Below are 22322 nucleotides of genomic sequence, written 5' to 3' on the forward strand. Positions count from 1 at the left end.
GGAAGGCAGCTAGTCATCACCACCCACCGCCAACTCTTGGGCTACTCTTTTACCAACGAATAGTGGGATTGACCGTCACATTGTAACGCCCCCACGGCTGAAAGGGCGAGCATGTTTGGGGCGACGGGGATGCGAACCCGCGAACCTCAGATTACGAGGAGCCGTCCCTAGTTTAGCAGTGTAAGACTAGAAGGAAAGCAGCTAGTCATCACCACCCACCGCCAACTACTGGGCTACTCTTTTACCAACGAATAGTGGGATTGACCGTTGTATTATTTCGCCCCCACGGCTGAAAGGGCGAGCGTGTTTGGTGTGACGGGGATTCGAACCCGTGACCCTCGAATTACGATCCGATTGCCTTAACCACCTGGCCATGCCCAGCCGTTGGAAATGTATACCAGATAATTAAAAAAATGTTAGCTGGGAACTCTAAATAGAAAAAAACAACAACTTAAGAAATTAGGCTGGAAATAGTGTATATATTATATTCTCAAGCTACAAACCCCTATTTTGGCTCCATGTCCGCAACACTTATCTGTTCTACATGGTATATATTTGTAAATCAACTTTCAATGAAAAATAACCGACTTTTTAAATAGGTCATAGACCTTAGCAGCGTTTCATACAGAATATCTGTCTAGATTTTGGTGCAAAATACCCGAAAGATTTCGTTGTAGGCTTGTGAAACAAAATTATATGAATAATAATAATATGTGCGCTCACAATTTCTGCGAAGTACGTAAATCAGTAGAATAAATTACTATTCACAAGAGTATAGAAATCTACTATGGTAATTGTCTACTTTTAGAATATTCATGAAATAGTTATAGAAAACCATGCAAAGACAAAGGACAGCAGCGAACTCGAGAAATGATGAATTGTTAATGAGGCCGTTTCCAATTAATATTCTGTAAGCTGTGAAAGTTATTTTCCAAGGAACATGAGTAAAACACTGGATTCCTTCAATGGCAGAAAGTGAAGGACTTAGATATATTGTTTAGGCTTTTGAATTCATTTCAATATCTACCCTATGACGTATTCAATACTGCATTCATTATTACTGTTCAAGTTTTAATAAAATATTCGTAGCCGTTTTTTAGGTAGCGACTTGTAAAACTATAATCAATAATAATAATAAAGTTAGAGATACTGATGTAAATATGAACTTTGTTTACTCTAAGAAACCGAGGCATTTACGACTTGTATCGAATGGAACATTTCTAACTTGTATGACGATTCTTAAACGGCTTCAATATTTCTGCGATACTTAAGTAGCTTCAAAGAACTTATGTCGGTAGCGAAGAATAAGTAAAATAAAATCATAGTGGATAAAAATCTCAACTTTTAAAAACCAACTTAAAAATAGCCATACAACCTTCGCAATAGTTTTTTTAGCAACTGTGCATAGATTTGGCCGCAGTATACCTAGCCATTTTCGCTGTAGGCTTCATTCAGTGCTAGAAAAGCTTCGAAGAGGAACTTGACCAGTAGCGATGGAAAAACAGAAAACGCTTTCTCCATCTCTTTCAAGATTCGACATAAAAATAGTTGTCCTATGACCTGCGCATGAAGTTTGAATAAAATATTCATTACAGTTTTTGTCGCTAGGCTTCAGGAACAAGAATGGTGTGAATAATATGAAAAATTGATAATTTCGAATTTTTGTCAAACAATCGGAAAATTAACATTTTTTGGTATTATCAATATTTAACAGTCTTAGCTTGAAACTTGAAGGTCTTGAGTTCCTGGGCGATGCTTATTATGTTTGTTTGTTGTTTTGAATTTCGCGCAAAGCTACACGAGGGATAATTGCGCTAGCCGTCCCTAATTTAGCAACGAAAGATTAAGGGAAGGCAACTAGTCATCACCATCCTCCGCCAACGTTTGGGCTACTCTTTTATCAACAAACAAATAGTGGGACTGAGCGACACATTATAGTGTCCTCACAGCTGAAATGACGAGCATATTTAGTGAAACAGGGATTTGCGATCCTCATATTGCGAGTCGAGCCATACCTATTACGAACTACTATCGTAGTTCATGATAAATCCAAACGTATTTGATTGTTTTAAAGAACGTGAAAAATATGACATTTATTATCTGCATTTCTTTCGCTTAAGAGAAAAATATTATAACCAGTTGATACGAATAAAAACTAGGTTTTTCTTGGTGGTTAGAGCACCAAGACGATCCCTATTATGAATCAACATCGTAAATCGTAATGCTGTTAGAAATGAAACAGTTTTATTTCAATCATTCAATACGGGCATGTGATTTTTTTTTTCATGCACGTGCAACTTTGCTGTCTGAATATTTCTTCGACTAAGTTTATTCTTCGATACGATTCTGTCTTGAAACAGAAATGTATTTTGTTGACGTTTAAAACAAAATGTAATTCTTTTTACATACAACTTTTGTTATTACAGAGTTCAGAAGCAGGCGGAACAAATAGTTTCTTCCAAGGCTGCTACTTTCCCTGACATGCACGTGCAAGTGACCGGACAACTTGCGTCTTTATGTGAACGTGGACACGAAATCACTTTCTCTCAGAACCAATAATTCGAGTTAATTTCAGTGCTCTTTACCACCACCCTAAGATAAAGAAATTGTCCGGGTTTTGCAGCCCATGATTTGGGTGTACCGCCAGTCTGTTTATTTGCTTATGATGATTAACAGTTTGTTTTTTTAGGGCCCATTTTCTTGCTCTACGGGTCTCTAATGGTTCGATTGTCAAATAATATTATGGCCTGTCCATTGATTTGACATTTTCACTTTTCTCACGGAAATGTTTCCTTTTTCCACCACAGGGAGTTATGATAACACCCTCAGTGACAGGAAAGTATTCTTAAATTCGTGGTCAGTAATTTCCACTGTTTTATGACATTGCTGTTATCTACTAGATTATGTTATTATATAGATTTATCAGTCACGTATGCCTTACCTTAATGATATCTTACCCTCTTCAGCTTGAAACGCGGAATGTGTTTTTTAATGTATACAGTGTGGCTTAGGGTCAGATGGAGAAGTGTGGTTATACAACATTTCTCTGGATCAGGTGGATAAACTTGAAAATGTAGCAAGATGAACCTATGGTATGCTCATATAAAAGGTTTGTTTGTTTAAAGTTAGGCACAAAGTTATTTGTGTTCTGAGCACCACCACGGGTATCAAAACCCGGTTTCTAGCATTGTAAGACCTCGGACATACCGATATATCACTAACGTATATAAAAGAACTTTGGATCAAGTAAAATAGTTTGGATATAGAATATGATTTGGGGTCAGATAGAGTGATATGACTCTATAATATGACCTGGAGCGGCATCACTGTACAATAATTATACTTGCAGCCAGATAGAGTGGTGTAACTGTACTTCGGTTAGTTTCACTTTATGGTAAATGAGGTATTAGTGTTTGAATCATATTGTTGAAATATTTAAAAAACAGAATAATTTAATCTGTTTTTTTACGTTTTGCTTCAAAATTCATATTACAAGTGAAGGCATGTGGTGTCATTTGTTCACAGATTTCGCAATTAATAAAACAAAAGCAGGAAATTCACAGAACTTTTATAATAAAACAACTTCAAATATAAAGCATTGCTTAATCTCTAATCTAATCTCGGTCCCAACTCACTTCGCCCAGTTACAGCAGGTGAAATTTCAAGGGCGGGGGGGGGATTCCGTTTCTTTTGTTCTGAATTAAACAACAATGGAACCGTAAAAGAAACATTAAGAAGCAGATTTACCTATCAGAGACAAGTAATTATTTCATTCTTGGGTAAAAGGAGAGGAAGAGAAACGTTAACTATTCGCTATTTCTGTTAACGAGATTAGATTATGGGACGCTACATTAAATGAAAGGGGTAATCGTTACAAACGAAATGTGTGATTTCAAAATAAATGCGAATAATCAACTGGTTGGTTAGTTTGGCGTTTTATGGCGCAAAGCAACTAGGCTATCTAAATAATCTGTGATCACAGTTTGAGACTAGTATAAGCTAGACTTGCGTGGTTTTATGCCATCAAGTGCTACATATAGTCGTCATTGTTGTATGTTCCAGAGACTTGGAAAAATTGATAAAATTACTGAAAAAAAAAAAAAAGAATCCGGAAACGTGGACATTAAAATAGTAAAAGAAATTGAATATATAAAGAGGACCTCATGAACATCATAAAGCAAAGTAAAATTGCATGATTTTGACACAGAGAATGGGATAAGATATAACAGCTTATAAAAGTGGAAGAAAAGAGGGTTCAAGGACAACAAAGAATGTAATGGGAGGATAATTTAAAATAGTGGACTGGCCTTAAGATCTCAGACTGCGCAAGCAATTTTCAAGACGGTGTTAATGGTCCATTATGGTCCACTTTTCTAACAGAGATGGCAGAAAGGTAAAGAAAGAATACCACGATACTGAATAGACATTTGAATCCCAAACCAGAAATACTGTTTCTAAAATTGCCTCAAAATTTATTTCTCTAGTTATATATAAAGACTACACTACTTGATCTGGCGAACCATGAAATTCTTGTAGAACACGACTTGCAGATAATAAATGTACATATATATATATATATATATTCATCCATCCTGTTTGTAAAAGTCACACGTAGTAAACTGATTAACCTACTGGAACTGACAATATCAATGTTGTGTTTTATGGACGGTGGGAACTCTATATAATAGTCCTATTGAAACTCACGATCCACAAGGGTCCAATTCAGTAACACTCATTTAGTTACTTCCTGCGTAGCCATTACAAGCATGAGCAAAAGTGCTGTCCTCTGGTGTGTGAAATATTTACCGGTGTTTTCCTATTGGTCTAAAAGATGTAAATAACATGCATAAGTGCATGCGATGTGTTCGAATTTGTAAGGTCAATCGTGTCACAGTTGTTTTTTCATGCCAAAGTCGGGGAATAATACGTATTCATCTTGTATAAATATATATAACCTTTCTTCTGTCACTTTCATTGTCATCGATATAGTTGTTTTTATTTATCTTTCAATGGAATTGAAACATTAGCAATATAAGACACGTTTTGTCACGACTAATGTGAGAAACATTTCTAAAGATGAGTAACTGTTCACGCTTGTGATCAAAGAATTATGAAACTAGTTACGTCAGTCAATTTTATTTACATAGTTAACCATGAAATGTAAAACTCCATTACACACTCATGAAATGTAAAACTCCATTACACACTCATGATATATATACGTTCTTCATCCTGAGTTAAAGAAGGATCAAGAAACATGTCACCTGATATATACAAAACCTTTAAAAAAATCCAATTGGACGAAACTAAGTTTGATGATTTTGATTGGTTGGTTTTGTGTATGCATTCCATGTCAACAAAGGAACGGCATACATGTTTCAGTATATAAAGATTCTATCCAACAACAGACGGCATAATTAAGGTGGTGAACATTCGATCAACGTGAACTGTATTTCTTTCAGTAGTTTCACTTATTTTCCACAGCTTTCGGATTCGAATATTTTACTTATTTTAGCTAAAACTTCAACAAACGATCAGGCCTCTTTTAATTCTTGCTCTATACCCAACTTTTAGACCACCTTTCACTCCTTAGGCTTCATACGAAACTCTGACAAACTTTAACTTTTAAGTCATCTATGAATCGTTGAACACCTGATCTATATTAAATCTATATTAAAACTGTTAACCACTTTTCCATGAATCTTTAAATCACTTCAGTTCTTATACTATGTGGTTAGATCCTCTTTTCCAATCCTCAGATCATGACTGAAGTTTCAAACCACTAGTATATTAGAATTCTTCAATTCAGAGCAACTCAGCATCTAAAGGATGACCATATGTGTTTTCATTGAGGGGCAGGGACTTTAAACAGTTCTTAACGCTTTACATTTTGTCACGTTTTATTAGATTCTTGCCTATTAAATATCAAACTATAGATTATCCAAAGGTTTATCTCGACCTCTTAAACATTTCTCAGATTTTACATCTTTCAGATCTTTTGTAATCCGTGATGATGACAAATATGTTAACTTTCTTCACAGAATCATACTTTTAAGACTAAAAGACATCTCTTTCCAAATACAATCTAATCAGACAACACAAAACAGGAACTTTTAGAAGGTGAACTCAATTCTTGAATTTAAAACTGTATATTCGATATCACAGTTGTCAGACCTATGAAGGCCATTTTTATATTTTTAGGCTTAAGGAAAGTATGAATATTGCAAGATATCATAATATTTATGTTTTAACTGGTAAGTGTTCGTTTTAGTTTGTTTGTTTTTAAAGTTTCAATTAACATTAAGAAATTTCTGATAACTTATGAATACTCATAGAATGGAATTTCTTTGCTGAAATTCACACACATTAATAGACATCTATAACAAACCCACACCGATGTCGGTTATTTTGTCCATCAATTACGTCTACAATGATGGCCAAGACTGTTCTTTAGAATACGTATAGGAGCTTGACGTCGCTATTGAGCCACGTGTTGCTTCGGAAGTATTCCGGGGCGTTGCAGATAAAGAACTAATGCCTCAAGGGGGAGATTGTAACCATGGATACAGCCTGAACGGGAAGGGTTTGAGTAACCCAGCAACAGAGTGCTTGTAGTAGAGATCTAGATTGGTGAGACTGTCTAAAGGCGGATGAGACGAGGGAGGTGTGAGATGAGAGAACCAATATGGCGTTGAATGCACCATTCTTTGTACCTCTGCATAATTTCCAGCTTCAGCGAGTAACTCCAACCCCACAGCCGTTTGTCTCTTCCATTTGGTTCTGGAAACATACAAAAGGCACCTTCAATAAGTATTGATTGATTTGCTTTTTTAAATATATTATTAAAGATAATCACTCTACTCTGAACTTTGCGTGGTTTTTCTTGTACTCAACCAATCTTTACAGAAGCTAAACAATAGAAATAAATCTTTCGTTGTTAAATCGAGACAAGTGCAAATTTCAAAGTTGCATCTAACCCTTATATGCATTTCGAAATCTCGCGTACAAGTATTGTTTCTTTTTATGTCAAATTGGGAACAAATTGACCTAAACCAATATAATGTGGGAAATATTACTTTATCTCTATGAAAATTTGATTATTTGTTATTGCTTACTAAGCTTACTACAAGTAAATCTAATTGATATATTTTTTCGAACTTTTAAGAAAACATAGATAACAGCATCCACAGCCAGTTCTCAGGCTATTATTGATTGATCGAATTGACTGTCACCATTTGCCCCACAGTGGCTAAACGGTACGTTTGAGGGCTTACAACGCTACATTTCAGAATTTTATTTCAGCTGTGAATATACCTCAAATAGCCCATTGTGCAGCTCTTCACTAAAACAAGCAAATCATCACTCTTATAGTGCTCACACGGCCCAAAGTGTAAAGAATATTTTTGCGTCAATGGATCACAAACCATGAATCTTCGGTTTTACAGTCAAAGTAGGCTAGTCTTTAAGGAGAAGTATACTTTAGAAATTTTACCTTATGACTGTTCTGATTACCCATTTTATATAAGCGATGTTTAAATAGAGCTCTTAGTTTAGTAAATTTCATTAGCTTGATATAACGCTAAAATCCAGGGTTTGATTCCTTTGAGTGGTCAAAGTATAGATAACCATTGTGTATCTTTGCACTAAGAAGAACGAAAACAATCATCAGGGTCAAAGGATATCGCTTTTTTTCTGATTTTATTTTTCAGCTTGCGGCAGCGCCGCACGTCACTGTCACGTGCTTATAAACATCAGTACTCGTGTCAAAAAATGTATTCAATTATTTTGACAAATCGTTTATCGGAGTTACATTAAGACCGAACCTTGTGAATTCATGTAAAATCGAAAAGTAAATACAGGTATGCATATATTTATTTTATGTATAATTAAGAATAAACTCGTAGAGTAATCGAACCCCTCTACAGAGAATCAGCTAGTTACTGAACGTAAGGACCGAAACGCAACTGAAACGACGCAAAGTTCTCTACAGACGACCTTGTTAGATTGCACTGTGTAGTCTCCAGTTGTAATCTGTATTTACGAGTTACACGTTAACTCAATTCTGTTCTGCTACATTGACTTAGCTGTCGGATTTCCTGTTGTACAGTAGCATGGAAAAGTATGTTTTATTTCCCAGTAGGAGGCGTAACCTGTCTGACGAAATGATCTGCAGTATATATGCAGAAAAAATACCATAATGTATCAAGTTATGTACCAGCCTTCTGTTTTGGTATAGACGTAATACGCCCGATTATTACCTGCACACCACTCACAGTGGCCAAAGAGTAAGTTTTTGTGTGTTTTTTTTTTTTATAGCAAAGCCACATCGGGCTATCTGCTCAGCCCACCGAGGGGAATCGAACCCCTGATTTTAGCGTTGTAAATCCGGAGACATACCGCTGTACTAGCGAGGGGCGCCAAAGAACAAGCCTGAGGACTTAGAAAGCTAAAAACGGGCAGAGCACAGATAGCCCATTGTATAATTAGTTTGTTTAACAATAAACAAGTAAACATAAAAACAACAACAAAAGTAAAACGTCTGATCTGTTTTAATACCACATACAACTCTCACACAAAACAACAAAAACACGTAAATTAATTACTGACCTTCTGTTTTGGTACCAAGTCTTGACCTGTGTATCAGTTAGGTTTAACTTCGAGGCCAGTTCCATGCGGTCCTGAACACTCAGGTACTTCTGTCGTTCGAAGCTTTTTTCTAAAGACTGCAACTGGTGGTCAGTGAAAGCTGTTCTTGCCTTTCTCTGCTTTTTAGTCCTAAAGACACAAGGCGAATCTGAGTTCCTATTGTTGTTTTGGACTTCCCCCTCTGGTTCTGATGAGGATAAAAAAAAAGCCATTCATTTCAAGCAATTATTCTGTACTTTTTGAGTATACTGTTAGTTACAAAAAATCGTGTTTGTGTCACAGAATAAAGGGAATAACCTGCTCAAACCCATCACACACACACACACACACACACACACACATATATATATGTGTGTAGCTTATTATTTATAGAAGTGAAATGAATTAAAATTACCTCCAAAATCTGAAATACCATCTTTAGAAAGCGCTCGGGTCATAAGGTTTATATTCATTTCTATCAAAATTTCTTGAACTTAGGTGTTTTTCTAACATCATGAATCTATATAGACGTAAATTGTTATACAACTATAAAACTTTATTTATATATATGTGATGTTTAATTCAACGTGGTTTCGCTTCAAGATAAGTATGTATAAGACACTTCGAAACCTTTATTTTTTTAACCAAACTGTTTATCACTCTTCCTTACTAACTGGTTTCGTATTATCAAAGGCTACTCTACAGTATAAAGATAAAACAACAATTGAGAACAGCTAACCACTTTTTGAAAAAAAATGTTTTTGTTTGTTTTTTGAATTTCGTGCAAGGCTACTCAAGGGCTATCTGTGCTAGCCGTCCCTAGATTACAACTAGCTGCCTTCTCCCTAGTCATCACCACCCACCGCCAACTCGTGGGCTACTCTTTTACCAACGAAAAGTGGGATTGACCGTAACATTATAACGCCCCCACGACTGAAAGGACGAGCATGTTCGGTGCGACGGGGATTCGAACTCGCGACACTCAAATTACGAGTCGAACGCCTTAACCCACTTGGCCATGCCGACCCTTTTGAAAAGTAATAGATTTAAGTCTAAAATTTATAGAAAACATACAATCTTTTGTTATATTTTTACGTTAAAATATTTCAATTTTTTAAAGTTCATTTAAAGACTTTCTAAAATTAAGTTTATATTTTAAGGGTTAGTAATAAAATAACGTGTCTTGTAAAGTTTTTTTTTTTAAAATTTTAAAACTAGATTATTATCAAATTTATTGCTTTCCAAAAAAAAGTGTTTACTTATTACCCATATAAAGTTATAAAACCTTGTAACCTGAGCGCTTATATGTATATAGATTCAGGTTGCTATTTCAAAGTATTTGTAAAGCAGTTGTTTTAAACAATTCGTCTGCCAGTGGTACAGCGGTATGAATGCGGGATTACAACATTAGAAACCAGACTTCGATACTCATGGTGGGCAGAGCTCAGATAGCCCATTGTGTAGCTTTGTACAGGCAAAACAAAAATTAAACCATTCGTGTAACTATTACGCGTAGTTAAAAATTAATTGTTACATTAATAACCTGGCGTCGAACAACAACTTTCAGACTATAAAACGCGACGCACCTACCTAACCTTCCAATTACCGACTGATTTTTACACCGCTCTCCCCGGTTAGTGTCCACGTATTGCATCACATCGAATCAGTTTACGTTTCTGCCAGATACAGCGCTCGGCGCATGGAGCTGAACGAAAACAGAACAATGAAATCACATATTTACTACGTAAAATACAGAGTAACTAACAGGATTTATTGTTGTTGTTCAAACACGGCCTGTGGCCGCATACGTTACTAGATGGGGACATTGTAACTAGGACCCCGCATGTAAATTAGTACATAAATAATTAAAGTCCTTTGCACCATTCTAGTGATAATTTTCTAGATTCTTTACTTTTGCCTGAAAGACTGTGGATTTCAGGCATGATGGTACACGAGGTAATAATCTCTACTGTTTTTCCGTCTTATAAGTTATTGAAAATCCCCTAGTGAAGTCTAACACTAGATAACTGTTTGTTTGGTTTGAATTTCGCGCAAAGATACACGAGGGTTATCTGCACTAGCCGTCCCTAATTTAGCAGTGTAAGACTAGAGAGAAGGCAGTTAGTCATCACCACCAAATACCAACTCTTGGGCTACTCTTTTACCAACAAATAGTAGGATTGACTGTGACATTATAACTCCCCTACGGCTGAAAGGACGAGCATGTTTGATGTGACGAGGATCTAGCACTGGATGTTCGCGAGGTCCGCAATTAAAACTACTGTAATTGTTTCTTTTCAGTACTACTTAACGATCGGTGTGAATAAAATCGCGCTGTTAATTGCTACGTGTAAAATACTACCATCGCTAATTTCGTTGCTACATAATGATTAGCGTGAATAAATTCGCGCGGGTGATAGATATGTGTGAAAAAATACTCGTCATCAGGAAACACTAATATTGTTTCTTTCGTTATTACTCAACGCATAGTGTGAATAAAATCGCGTTATTGATTGGTATGTGTGAAAAAGACTGTTCTTGTTTCATTCACTGATATTTAACGCTTAATGTGAATACACTTGACCTGCTAAGTGGTAAGTATGAAATACACAATGGGCTATCTGTGTTCAACCCGCCACGGTTATCGAAACCCAATTTCTAACGTTTTAAGTCCGCAGTCACACCGCTGTGCCACTGGGAGGCGTTGTTTCTGTGATTACTACTTAACTTACTATATTGTGAATAAAAATGCGCTGCTAACTTGTTAGTGTGAAACATCAAAGCATGCGAATATAACATAACGAGTGTCAGTCACATACGTTCTAACCGAAGGACACCATGAATACAAACAACGTGTAAGTCCCTTTACACATTTAACAACGAGTTAACTAATCAAAGCGTATGAGCCACATTCACCTCCACAATTACGATGAGCTCTATTTCCGCAGCGACCTCTGTAAATCAAAAAATTAATTTCGTCATCACACTTAGTACGTTTCTTCGTACTTTCTTGCAAGAGTTTAAAATATTTGGAACACATTAATCTGTTGAAAACGGGTTAATAAGTTGGGTAGACGTTTTGAAGTCTAAAGGCTATTAGATCGTCTGATACACGTTCTGAAGTCTGTAGGTTATTAGATCGTTTGGACAACAGAACACTACGTCAGTCACTTGTCAACAAGATAAAAGTCAAACCTTCCTTGGCTAGTAACTGAAGTGATCCCCTGTCTCCACCCCGACCCGTTTTATAAAAGGTCAGTTTACGAACCACTAATCGAAAACAAGGGCATCATCGCCAGACGCTTTCTCATGGCTCATGGATTGACCTCCCGGTGACCCCGTGCCTTCCCGGCAAATTACAGTGTGCTTCGAGTGTGGGACGCAATTATTGAAGAGGAAGTATTCAATTAGGCCTGATGGTGTCTTACAAAACTAAGGCCTGATGGTGTCTGACAGAACTGAGGTATAATGGTGTCATTCACTACTTTCTGCTACTTGTGTTAGCCGACGATACGAACAGGACAATTTAACCTGGCTCAATGATTTCACTGTGATTAGCGTCAAATTTGAAGGAGTGTATATTTTATAATAATTGGATATAATAAGTGTTGTCGTTTTCACATTGACCAATAACTTTCTAAGAACTATATGCATACATATAGTCATGTGTGTGTATATGTGTATACATATATATATATATAGTCAGAACTTTAAATAGAACTTCTGGTCTAGAGCACACAGCAAATATATGCTAAGATATGAGCTTATGATATTTTTACAAGCTCTATGTACGCATATCTTGCTCTTAACGTATTTGTAAGTGGATATGTCGAACACAGGGTGGATATAAACGAATAATCATCACATTACCATACACTTATCCTTCAACCATTGAATTACTTAGGCTGGCCCGGCATGGCCAAGCGTGTTAAGGTGTGCGACTCGTAATCTGAGGGTCGCGGGTTCGCATCCCGGTCGCGCCAAACATGCTCGCCCTTTCAGCCGTGGGGGCGTTATAATGTGACGGTCAATCCCACTATTCGTTGGTAAAAGAGCAGCCCAAGAGTTGGCGGTGGGTGGTGATGACTAGCTGCCTTCCCTCTAGTCTTACACTGCTAAATCAGGGACGGCTAGCACAGATAGCCCTCGAGTAGCTTTGTGCGAAATTCAAAAACAAACAAACCAATTACTTAGGCATCGTATTGCAACACCTTGCGGACGACTTAGCAACTTGATAAACAAATTTATTCAACATGTTAATAAACAATTTAGCATCGTTTCGTGGGATTAAAACTTTAAAATACACTTGTTCAAGCAATTGTTACACCTATAAATATATATATATTATGTATATATATAGAGAGTTTCTTTTTACAACGGCTAAGAAATATTATATAACATTTTAACGAAGTTCTTTGAAATCGCTACTCCTGTCAAAACCTGCCACTATAAACTATGTTAACAGAATAAAGTTTTATAAACATTAAACATACTCCTGCTTTAAGGCTTTCAGATGTCAGATTCAAATTCGTACATGTGTACAAACATATCGTACGCGTATTACCGGATAATTGCATTACTAACAGAACCCAAGTTTATCTAAGCACTAAGTTACCAAACGATTTACATATCATTCACTTTTGCATTGTATTGATTAGAGTTATAACAAAATAACGTAGAATTAGTTGCAATATTGGCTCCATCACAGAGTGACTCGTATGTTGTTAGGAAAACCCTGAAAACAAGAGTCATGGACCCGCAAACACAGCTTGGTGCATAAATACTTTCAAAAGACACGTTAGAAATCAGACGGAGCCCATATAGGTATGTATATTAGGGTTAACCCGCTTTTAAATACGTCTGACTATGGAACATCTTGCGTTCAAAAAACAGCACAACTTGAAAAAAAACAACAAAAAACAATATAAGTTATACATGTAATACTATATTCAAGAATTACTTAGCTTAATATATACATTAAATACGACGTTAATACATATCTGCTTAACAACACCATTGAGCAGTCCCCAAACACTCTAACCTATAATAAACAAAGCAGTCAACACGGGTTCTGTTAACAATACAAAACATAATGGCCTCAACATGATTACATTTCAGGTTCTTTCTTTAAATAAAACACACACAAAGAACTACTACTAACAGCTTTAGGACTTTTCGATAATAGCCTGTTTAATCAAACAACAGATAATATCTAACCTACAGTCACATAGGCTTAATTGTATTAAATAAAGCCTTTATCATAGACAGATGTTTTATGAAGGATTTGTAATTGCCGATTCAAGTTTCACTTTTTCTATTTTTTTTTCTAGGGTTAACAATTGCGATTGCAGATAGTTTGTTCACGTTCCGACGACCAGCAAACATTATAATGGTTCGATAGCGACTATTATCATTTAATGAAGTGTCGGGGATCTGCGTAACCATGGAGATTCATTCACCATGAGTTCTTCCCTCCCACAATCTCACAGGTAATCTGCCTTAGAGTGACCTTCTTGTTTTTATTGACTCGGGGAAGAGAAGAAAGCGAGAGGGGGGGGATGGAGGGCTGAGAAAGAGAGTGAATATGCTCACGCGCAGGTGGGCAACAAGCGCATGATCTCGAGGCTTCCCACGGTTTGTATTTCCGGACCTGCAGGGAGAGATTTTAGCTTCTATTACGGTTTAGGGTTAATAGGTGTTGAAGGTTACAGACCAGAAACACTGGTAGCAGGAACTGGAAACACCCCCTTCATTTCTATAATTCTTACTGTTCGGAGAGCCCCCACCCCGTTATCTGGAACATGCCACGTTCCTAACTATCTATAAATCAGACGAACATGAGATATAGTAGAAAGAAACGTCACACTTAAAAACTAAGTATACAAACAGTTTTGATTGTGAAATCATATGGTTTCCGTCTAAATTGAGTAACTTACCTTCCCAGAGCTGTAAGAATGACGTAATAAACTGTTAATCTTTGACCGGAAGAGGCTATATTATCTGAGCCACTCATCCACAAAATCAAATGTTGAAAACACGGAAGGTTATTGGCGAATATAACCATGCATTATTAACATTTAATAATTCATATCTATCGCAATAATTTTAATAATTAAATAAATATATCCTAGTTTACATGTACGTGATATCCACTAGAGTACAGGACAGATGCAACTTCTCCATAACGACCATAAAAGTCGTCCCACGGTTTTCTTTGGATAGGAAACGTTTCTTAGAAATATCTATTGCATGTGTTATAACGAGAATTCTCTGACGAATAAGTTATATTGTAATAAATATTGATATGAGTTTTTAAAAAATTAAGTGGATACTGTCTGATCAATATTACTTAAAGTATACACACGTGATTTACAGTTACAGGTAAATACATTTCCTTTTAGTAACTATTTTGAACATTGTTATATAATATGAAGTAGACATGTTGTAATATAAATCGTCCAGTTTAAGAGCTGTATTGTACTGGCTAGGAGTAGTCAGATGTGAAGAAACAGACCAGCCTTCCGAATTATATTTTTTTGTTCTAGCCTAGATAGAAATCTAAACGGTTTACCCTAAACAGGATGTGATTTTATAGTACGGAGCTGTACCGGTCAATGTAGTGTAGAACGCTTTTCTATTGTACCCCATCCATTCACTTTGTATTACGAAACTGGATTGTTGGTCGTACAGAACGCTTGAAACGACGTGCTGTGCTAAGGATACCAGTTTCGCTGTTAATTAATGTGTAATTAGATATGGCTTCTTGTGGTATTAACGTGTATTAGCAGTCTAAAAAGGAGGAGACTCGATCGCCACCATGAATACCCCCCCCCCCGCCTCCTCAATGGGAACCCTGAAACACGATTATATATCTAGTTTGGTTACAAAGCTAAATAAAGACGATAGTAGTCATGAAACTCCTAACATGTCTTGTTTCTATATAAAGCTCAAGTCGTGAAACACCTCACAGGTCTTTTTTCTATACAAAGCTCAAGTCATGAAACACCTTACACGCCTTGTTTCCATATAAAGCTCAAGTCGTGAAACACCTTACACATCTTGTTTCTATATAAAGCTCAAGGCGTTGGTGCGTTGGTACGGTATAATTCGGTACAACACTTCAGGTTTGGGCTACGTAGTTTGTCCCATCTTCATATCCTTACGTTACGAGAAAGTGATAGAAATTACAGTATTCCAGCTAAGCCTAAACCTCTTAAAGTTTGGTACAAGCTGTTTGTTAGTCGTTAAGCGCGAAATTACACAATGGGTTGTCTATGCTGTGCTCACCACGGGTATCGAAACCAGGTTTTTAGCGTCATAAGCACACTAATTTCGAGCTAAACCACTGGGGAGTAAACAAATTAGGTAACAAAACGACCAGACAGACGGTACCCGCCTTACAGGATCTCTAACTCAAGTCGATGATGAAATAATTTTATGAAATGTTAAATTAATATATGTGAACAACTTGTATTTGTTTTTATTAGTACAACTTGCTTAATTTTTCATTCCAAATAAAAGAAATGAAACGAGAGATATCAGTAGTTTTCCATTCGGTTCTAATTCTTCAGTGAAGAAAACAGGAAATAAGGATTACAACCTATTATTCACTTTGTTGGGTGGATGTTTGGCATTTATTAGCACAAAGCAACCAGACTGTTTGTGCCCTATTGACTTAACTGGACTTCAAATTTCTACTTTCTATGCAAAACTGTATTTGGCTTTATTAATACCGACACTAAACAACCCGTCACCACGCATAGTTGTCACTGTAGCACTGCTTCCTATGTCTGAGAAACTGTGTATATATACTACTAGGTGGCGCTTCTTATTACTGGCCCAGCTGAAATGACCAGACTTAACCCAAAACTGCTCTTCTTTCCTCCTTGTGGTTTGAGTTTTGTTGTTTTATAACTCGGTGTGTTATAGTAGCAAAGTTTACCTGTTTAGTTACACACGTATCGACACAGTTTTTAACATTCCATGCAGAGCTTGTTATACACGATACATCAACGAAAGAATAAACATGCGGTGCCAGGACGCCATTTTGAACTAACTGGACACTGAAGAAGTCATATGTGTAAAGCAGTGTTAGCTGAACATTAAACTTATGTAGCCCTCTTTGATGCACTCACCGAAATCCAGGTTTCAGTTTTTATTCTGGGAAAGCGAGCCACTTCTTTGGGTAGCGGGTAGACAAGTCCGTAACGACACATCTGCGGATCGGTACAAGCCACTAAAGAAAGTTCGCTTATTTCTATGCGTATTATGAATTTTTTTTTTAATAACAACTATCAGCGATACAGTTTATCTACCATGTGCCGGATATGAACAAAATTTACGGAAAACAGTTTCTCTATTGAGCGCTATTGATCGGTGCAGTGACACGTGCAGCGACGCGCAACTGGGAGCGAACAGGTGGCAATCCACAATAGCGTAAAAGTCAGCCCCCTCCCCCCTTACTCCGGCAAGCCGGTGCTGCGGCCCCTAAATTAGTGTCGTAATTGGGCTGTAGAACACCAACCACTCTATCGTTAGAAAACTTAGAGGTTCTGCCAAAGCGATTCTGAAACCGACGTCCTCGAAACTACAAAACTAATCCAATTTGTATTAATAACCTAAAACTTGAGACAAAAATAAATGTGTACAAATTTATAAAGTTAACTGAGAATAATGAATAGGAATAAATTCAAAAACACGAGATCATCAGTTACTGAGGGGGGGGGGAACATAAACTTTCACGTGACTACCGAGAAAAATATGAGACTGGCCACCTAAGCCAGACGCTGTGGCATGCTATCGTATGAAAACAGATTAGCACGCAAAAAAGTGGGCTTATGAAAAAACGGCGCACTTACCGTATTAAAAACTATCTGTATGTAGAGCAGCTCAGCTGATAGTTCTAGCTGATGTGGTCTTTGCCCGAAAAAGGGAAGAAACGTTTTGCCATCTATTAAAAAAGTTTTCCTGCCGGTATAACAAAACGAACGTCTTGTAAAATATAAAAACAGTGTGAAAACTAGATTACAGAATGAAACTTACGTATGGATTGTTTAATGACGAATCAGAAACACCTTAAACTATTCATCGAAAATGATTTCCGTTAGAAATACCGACGAATAAGAGTGAAACTGTGTAAACATTAACTCTGGGAAACTGAACATGAAACTTATATAAACATCGACGACAGATAGAATACATAGTTTACAAAAATGCAGTAGTAAACTGAAGTCCGAGATGAGAGCAGAACAACATTTGAACTGAGCGACCGTGTGGACATGTATGTGGTTTAGAGAATGAAATAGAGATTAGTGAAGGACATACAAACTGAATGTCGCTATTATTGTACAATGAAAAGAAAACCGATAATTGAGATTTCCAACGTAAACAATAACGTAAGTTGACCACCGAACCATAAGCAGCAATTTTCTTCAGCTCAACTTTCTGTTATAATTAAGAGGGTCAAACCTGACCGTTTATTGACCAGTATTTACAGAAGAATCTCTTTATAACCCAGCAAGTACTCACCGGACAAAGAAAGATTGTTTTTCCATTAACAAAGGACAGAATGATCACTGTCTACAGTCAGCTCTAGTATACACATACCTAACGACAAGTATTTAACGAATTTCTCTACCTACCACAAAGCCATCATCATGTGACTACATGGTTGTTTAAGAAGCTGGATTCTGATACGTACGCAAGACAGACATTTCCATGAAACGTTTCCAAGCCCTCCTAAGGTCAGATTTTGATAGTCGTGATGGACAGAGAACAGATACTCCATTATGTAGTTTCGCACTTTACAACACACAAACAAACGTTTTCCATCAAGAGGTCGACAATTCTTCATATCTAGGCACAGGGTCATTAAGGCCTGGTAAGAAAAAAATTCTTTTTTTTTTTTTTTTTTTTCCAGTTACCCGGCCGACCCTAAATTTTGTTCAATAATTTCTAGACCGACCCTATTGAAAATGGCGTACGATTTTTGTTTATAAATTATTGCACCAATCTGTTACCATAATATGTAAAGTCATAAGTAACTAGGTCTCCGATTCGTTAGTTGGTGTGATGTGTCAACGACCTCTACCAATTATAAATGAGCTTCTATTCAGGCAATATCAAACATTTCATTAAATGATACTTAGTAGAATTGATTATCCTAAATTTATAATACTATTTATATTCTGTACTTTTGACACCAGATGGCGATCGATAGAACTACTGGCAACGTGTTGTACCTCTAATGTGTATATCTATAGACTGGACGTCAGATGGCGTTCACTAGAGAGTTTACACCTAACACTGTAAATGGCTCTAGACAAAATTACCTACCTATGTTATACCAATTAACTTTAAGGATTGACTCTAATGTCACATAGCGTTTAATTCTTAACACCAGATAGCGCTCAATATAACCTTTTATACTTAGGACTCATGTCTTTTAACAGTAGAAACATTACATTTTTAGTAGTTACTAAGAGAGAACAGCATGTTATCTTACGCAGCTGCACTACTTCTGAGTTACTAAACATATAAACACACGGGAATAAACTGCTATCCAGCGTGCTCAGCGGAAAGTCTGAGAGATCATAACTATAAAAACAGGGTTTCGACACTCGAGGCGGACACGGAATATATAACCCATCATGCATTACTTGGCTTATGAACAAACACACACACACCAATAAGCCATCATTTCAGGGTTAAACAGATTTACAAAGTGTGAGTTTTGTCCTGGTTCTGTGATAGTGAGTCTTGCACCTGACCAGGCTACCAGAAGCTGACGAAGTATACTCTTTAATCAATTGTTGGTATCACTCTAAACTGACGTCACTCTTCTGCAGTTGCTCCTTTATTGGTCCTCTGTTAGGTTCCAGTAAGAAGAAAGTACAAATGTTTCACCAGTTGTGAAGTTAGGTAACATCAACTGTCCAGAGGTAGAAGGCGTTGTTTGTTTGTTTGGTTTTGGAAATTTGTGCAAGGCTACACGAGGGTTATCTGCACTAGTCGTTCCTAATTCAGCAATGTGTTACTAGAGGGAAGGCAGCTAATCATCACCCCAGCCGCCAACTCTTGGGCTACTCTTTTAACAGCAAATACTGGGATTGACCGTCACATTATAATGCCCCCATAGCTGAAACAGCGAGCATGTTTAGTGCGACGGGAATTCGAACCCGCGACCCTCGGATTACGAATCGAGCGTCCTAACCACCTGGCCATGCCGGGCCTAAGAAGGCATTGTTTGTCAAGATAAAGTGTGGGTGTGAAGTTAAATATTAATAAATTTGATTTTTAATTTAATGATGACGTCAGGATAAAAATCGGGCGAGAAATTAGTTGATCCTGTTTGCTTAAAATACCAAGAAATTGGTTAATATCTGATGTTATTTTTAAACATACATGTTTGCGAACAGTTACCACGTGCACTTGTCGTAATTTAGTCTACGTTAGGAAATTATACTTTCTGACAGTCTGTCTTCGCTAATATATTCTATAAACACAGTAATTATATTAAAATTTTTAATATTATTTTCTTTGAATTAGATCATGGTTGGCGAATTTTAAGGAAGCAAAAGTTGGGTTTTGCTGAGTTTCGAGTCATAATATAACTTCATATTTCTAAGTTACGCTTTATACTCACACGATACCTTACATTTATAAAGATTTTACAAAAACTTACCCCCCCAAAAAAAAAAAAAAAAACAACAAAACAAAACAAGTTTTCTAACCTGTTACTATGTCCTCTTCATCACTAAGCGGGTTCGCTTCATTTAGGTTTTCTCCGTAACGACTTGGTGGGAAGCTAGGCTTAACACGGCTGTTCGTCTCAGGAGCTTGTGTCAGGCTAGTCTTACACTCACCAAATTCTCTTGAAATTGACGAAGTGTCGTTCTTTGGATCTTTACGGACCAACCCACACTTTACATCGGCTGTTTCGTTCAGAATATCCCGAATGAAAAACGATGACGGTGTAGGACTCTCCGTAGAAGACCGACGATCGTGGGGACACGTGCCGTTTTCGTTACTTCTTTCTCCTGCCGACATATGCTCGGTGGGCACGCGAACGTCAATGGTCATGACTCTGAACTGGTTTTGTTGTCCAGCTCTTTGCCAACAATCCATATAAGAACCAATTAGGACAACTTGAACGCAGACTGCGACCAGCCTATAACGACCTGGTTTTGATTCTTCTTTGTAACTGAAAGTGCAGACATGGTTAATGGGCTGAGCTCAGAACCCGCTTTCCTCTCGCAGTCGACCCCGTGATTGACAAGATTTTGCGCACCTCCATTGGATTTTCTTATGCTTAGCACGGGGCCTTAATCCAATCACACAACTTCCTGAAATAACTTCGAATTAGTTCAACCAATCAGAAGCATAAGGACAACCATAAGCCTAACATAAAATTAAATAGTTATTTAGCCGAAAGGTCTCGATTTTCTGCGTTTCGAATGGCGAACGATTTACAATGTAAATACTTTACAGCAGAAACCTATAGTTTACAAACTATTAAATCTGTCTCAATACCATTAAGTGAAACGATTTTTTCAATAAATTAGAGTAACTAAGTTGAGTATCGATGTCACGAGGACTGAATAAATAGTCATTATCCAACTAACTAAACTAATTTTAATTTTGTTATAATTATTGAGGTGTGGTGTGAATCTATCGTTTGCTGGGCATGTAAAACTATTGTAAACTGTTCCTTTGCATTTTAAACACTCTGCATATTATATAAATATTTGGTAGGACTATAAATTAAAGTTTATTTCAAAACATAAGCTTATTGGATTAACATAAATAGTTTAATATGTTTGTAAGATGAATGTTGTATACTAAATATTATAATACAAAAGTTCATTTTACTTTTAAGTTTATGTTACGTGTTTAACACAAACATAAGATTGTTTCTCTGACTTAAAGGTATATGCGCATATTGAACACCAACACTTGTAGTGTTAACGTTGTTTGTTGAATACTAACAAAAGTATATTTACAGTACTTGTAGCGTTAACGTTGTTTGTTGAACACTAACAAAAGTATATTTACAGTACTTGTAGCGTTAACGTTGTTTGTTGAATACTAACAAAAGTATATTTACAGTACTTGTAGCGTTAATGTTGTTTGTTGAACACTAACAAAAGTATATTTACAGTACTTGTAGCGTTAACGTTGTTTGTTGAACACTAACAAAAGTATATTTACAGTACTTGTAGCGTTAACGTTGTTTGTTGAATACTAACAAAAGTATATTTACAGTACTTGTAGTGTTAACGTTGTTTGTTGAACACTAACAAAAGTATATTTACAGTACTTGTAGCGTTAACGTTGTTTGTTGAACACTAACAAAAGTATATTTACAGTACTTGTAGCGTTAATGTTGTTTGTTGAATACTAACACAATTATGTTTACAGTACTTGTAGTGTTAATAGTGTTTGTTGAATACCAACACAAGTGTGTTTACAGTACTTGTAGTGTTAACGTTGTTTGTTGAATACCAACACAAGTGTGTTTACAGTACTTGTAGTGTTAATGGTGTTTGTTGAATACCAACACAAGTGTGTTTACAGTACTTGTAGTGTTAACGTTGTTTGTTGAATACTAACAAAAGTATATTTACAGTACTTGTAGCGTTAATGTTGTTTGTTGAATACTAACACAATTATATTTACAGTACTTGTAGTGTTAACGT

General features: G+C 36.6%; 1 protein-coding gene across 1 annotated transcript; it reads right to left on the reverse strand.

Annotated features, from left to right (window-relative positions):
- Positions 1-5038: 5038 nt before the first annotated feature.
- Positions 5039-20901, reverse strand: LOC143248699 (barH-like 2 homeobox protein). Its single transcript, XM_076497337.1, has 3 exons — positions 20358-20901; positions 8608-8833; positions 5039-6780 (listed from the first exon to the last, which is right to left on the reverse strand). Exons 1-3 carry the CDS (start codon positions 20749-20751, stop codon positions 6540-6542), a joined length of 861 nt encoding a protein of 286 aa, XP_076353452.1. The 5' UTR covers positions 20752-20901; the 3' UTR covers positions 5039-6539.
- Positions 20902-22322: the final 1421 nt, after the last annotated feature.

This window comes from Tachypleus tridentatus, chromosome 4 (genome assembly GCF_004210375.1).
Source record: "Tachypleus tridentatus isolate NWPU-2018 chromosome 4, ASM421037v1, whole genome shotgun sequence".
In the NCBI taxonomy this organism is placed as follows: Eukaryota; Metazoa; Arthropoda; class Merostomata; order Xiphosura; family Limulidae; genus Tachypleus; species Tachypleus tridentatus.

Excerpts from the sequence above, each read along its gene's own strand:
- LOC143248699 (XM_076497337.1), bottom strand. The coding sequence starts at position 20,751 with ATGGATTGTTGGCAAAGAGCTGGACAACAAAACCAGTTCAGAGTCATG. Across the intron at positions 8,834-20,357 it reads TGAAGAGGACATAGTAACAG|AACCAGAGGGGGAAGTCCAA; the intron begins GTTAGAAAACTT and ends TATCCTCATCAG. Across the intron at positions 6,781-8,607 it reads ACTTGGTACCAAAACAGAAG|AACCAAATGGAAGAGACAAA; the intron begins GTCAGTAATTAA and ends GTATGTTTCCAG.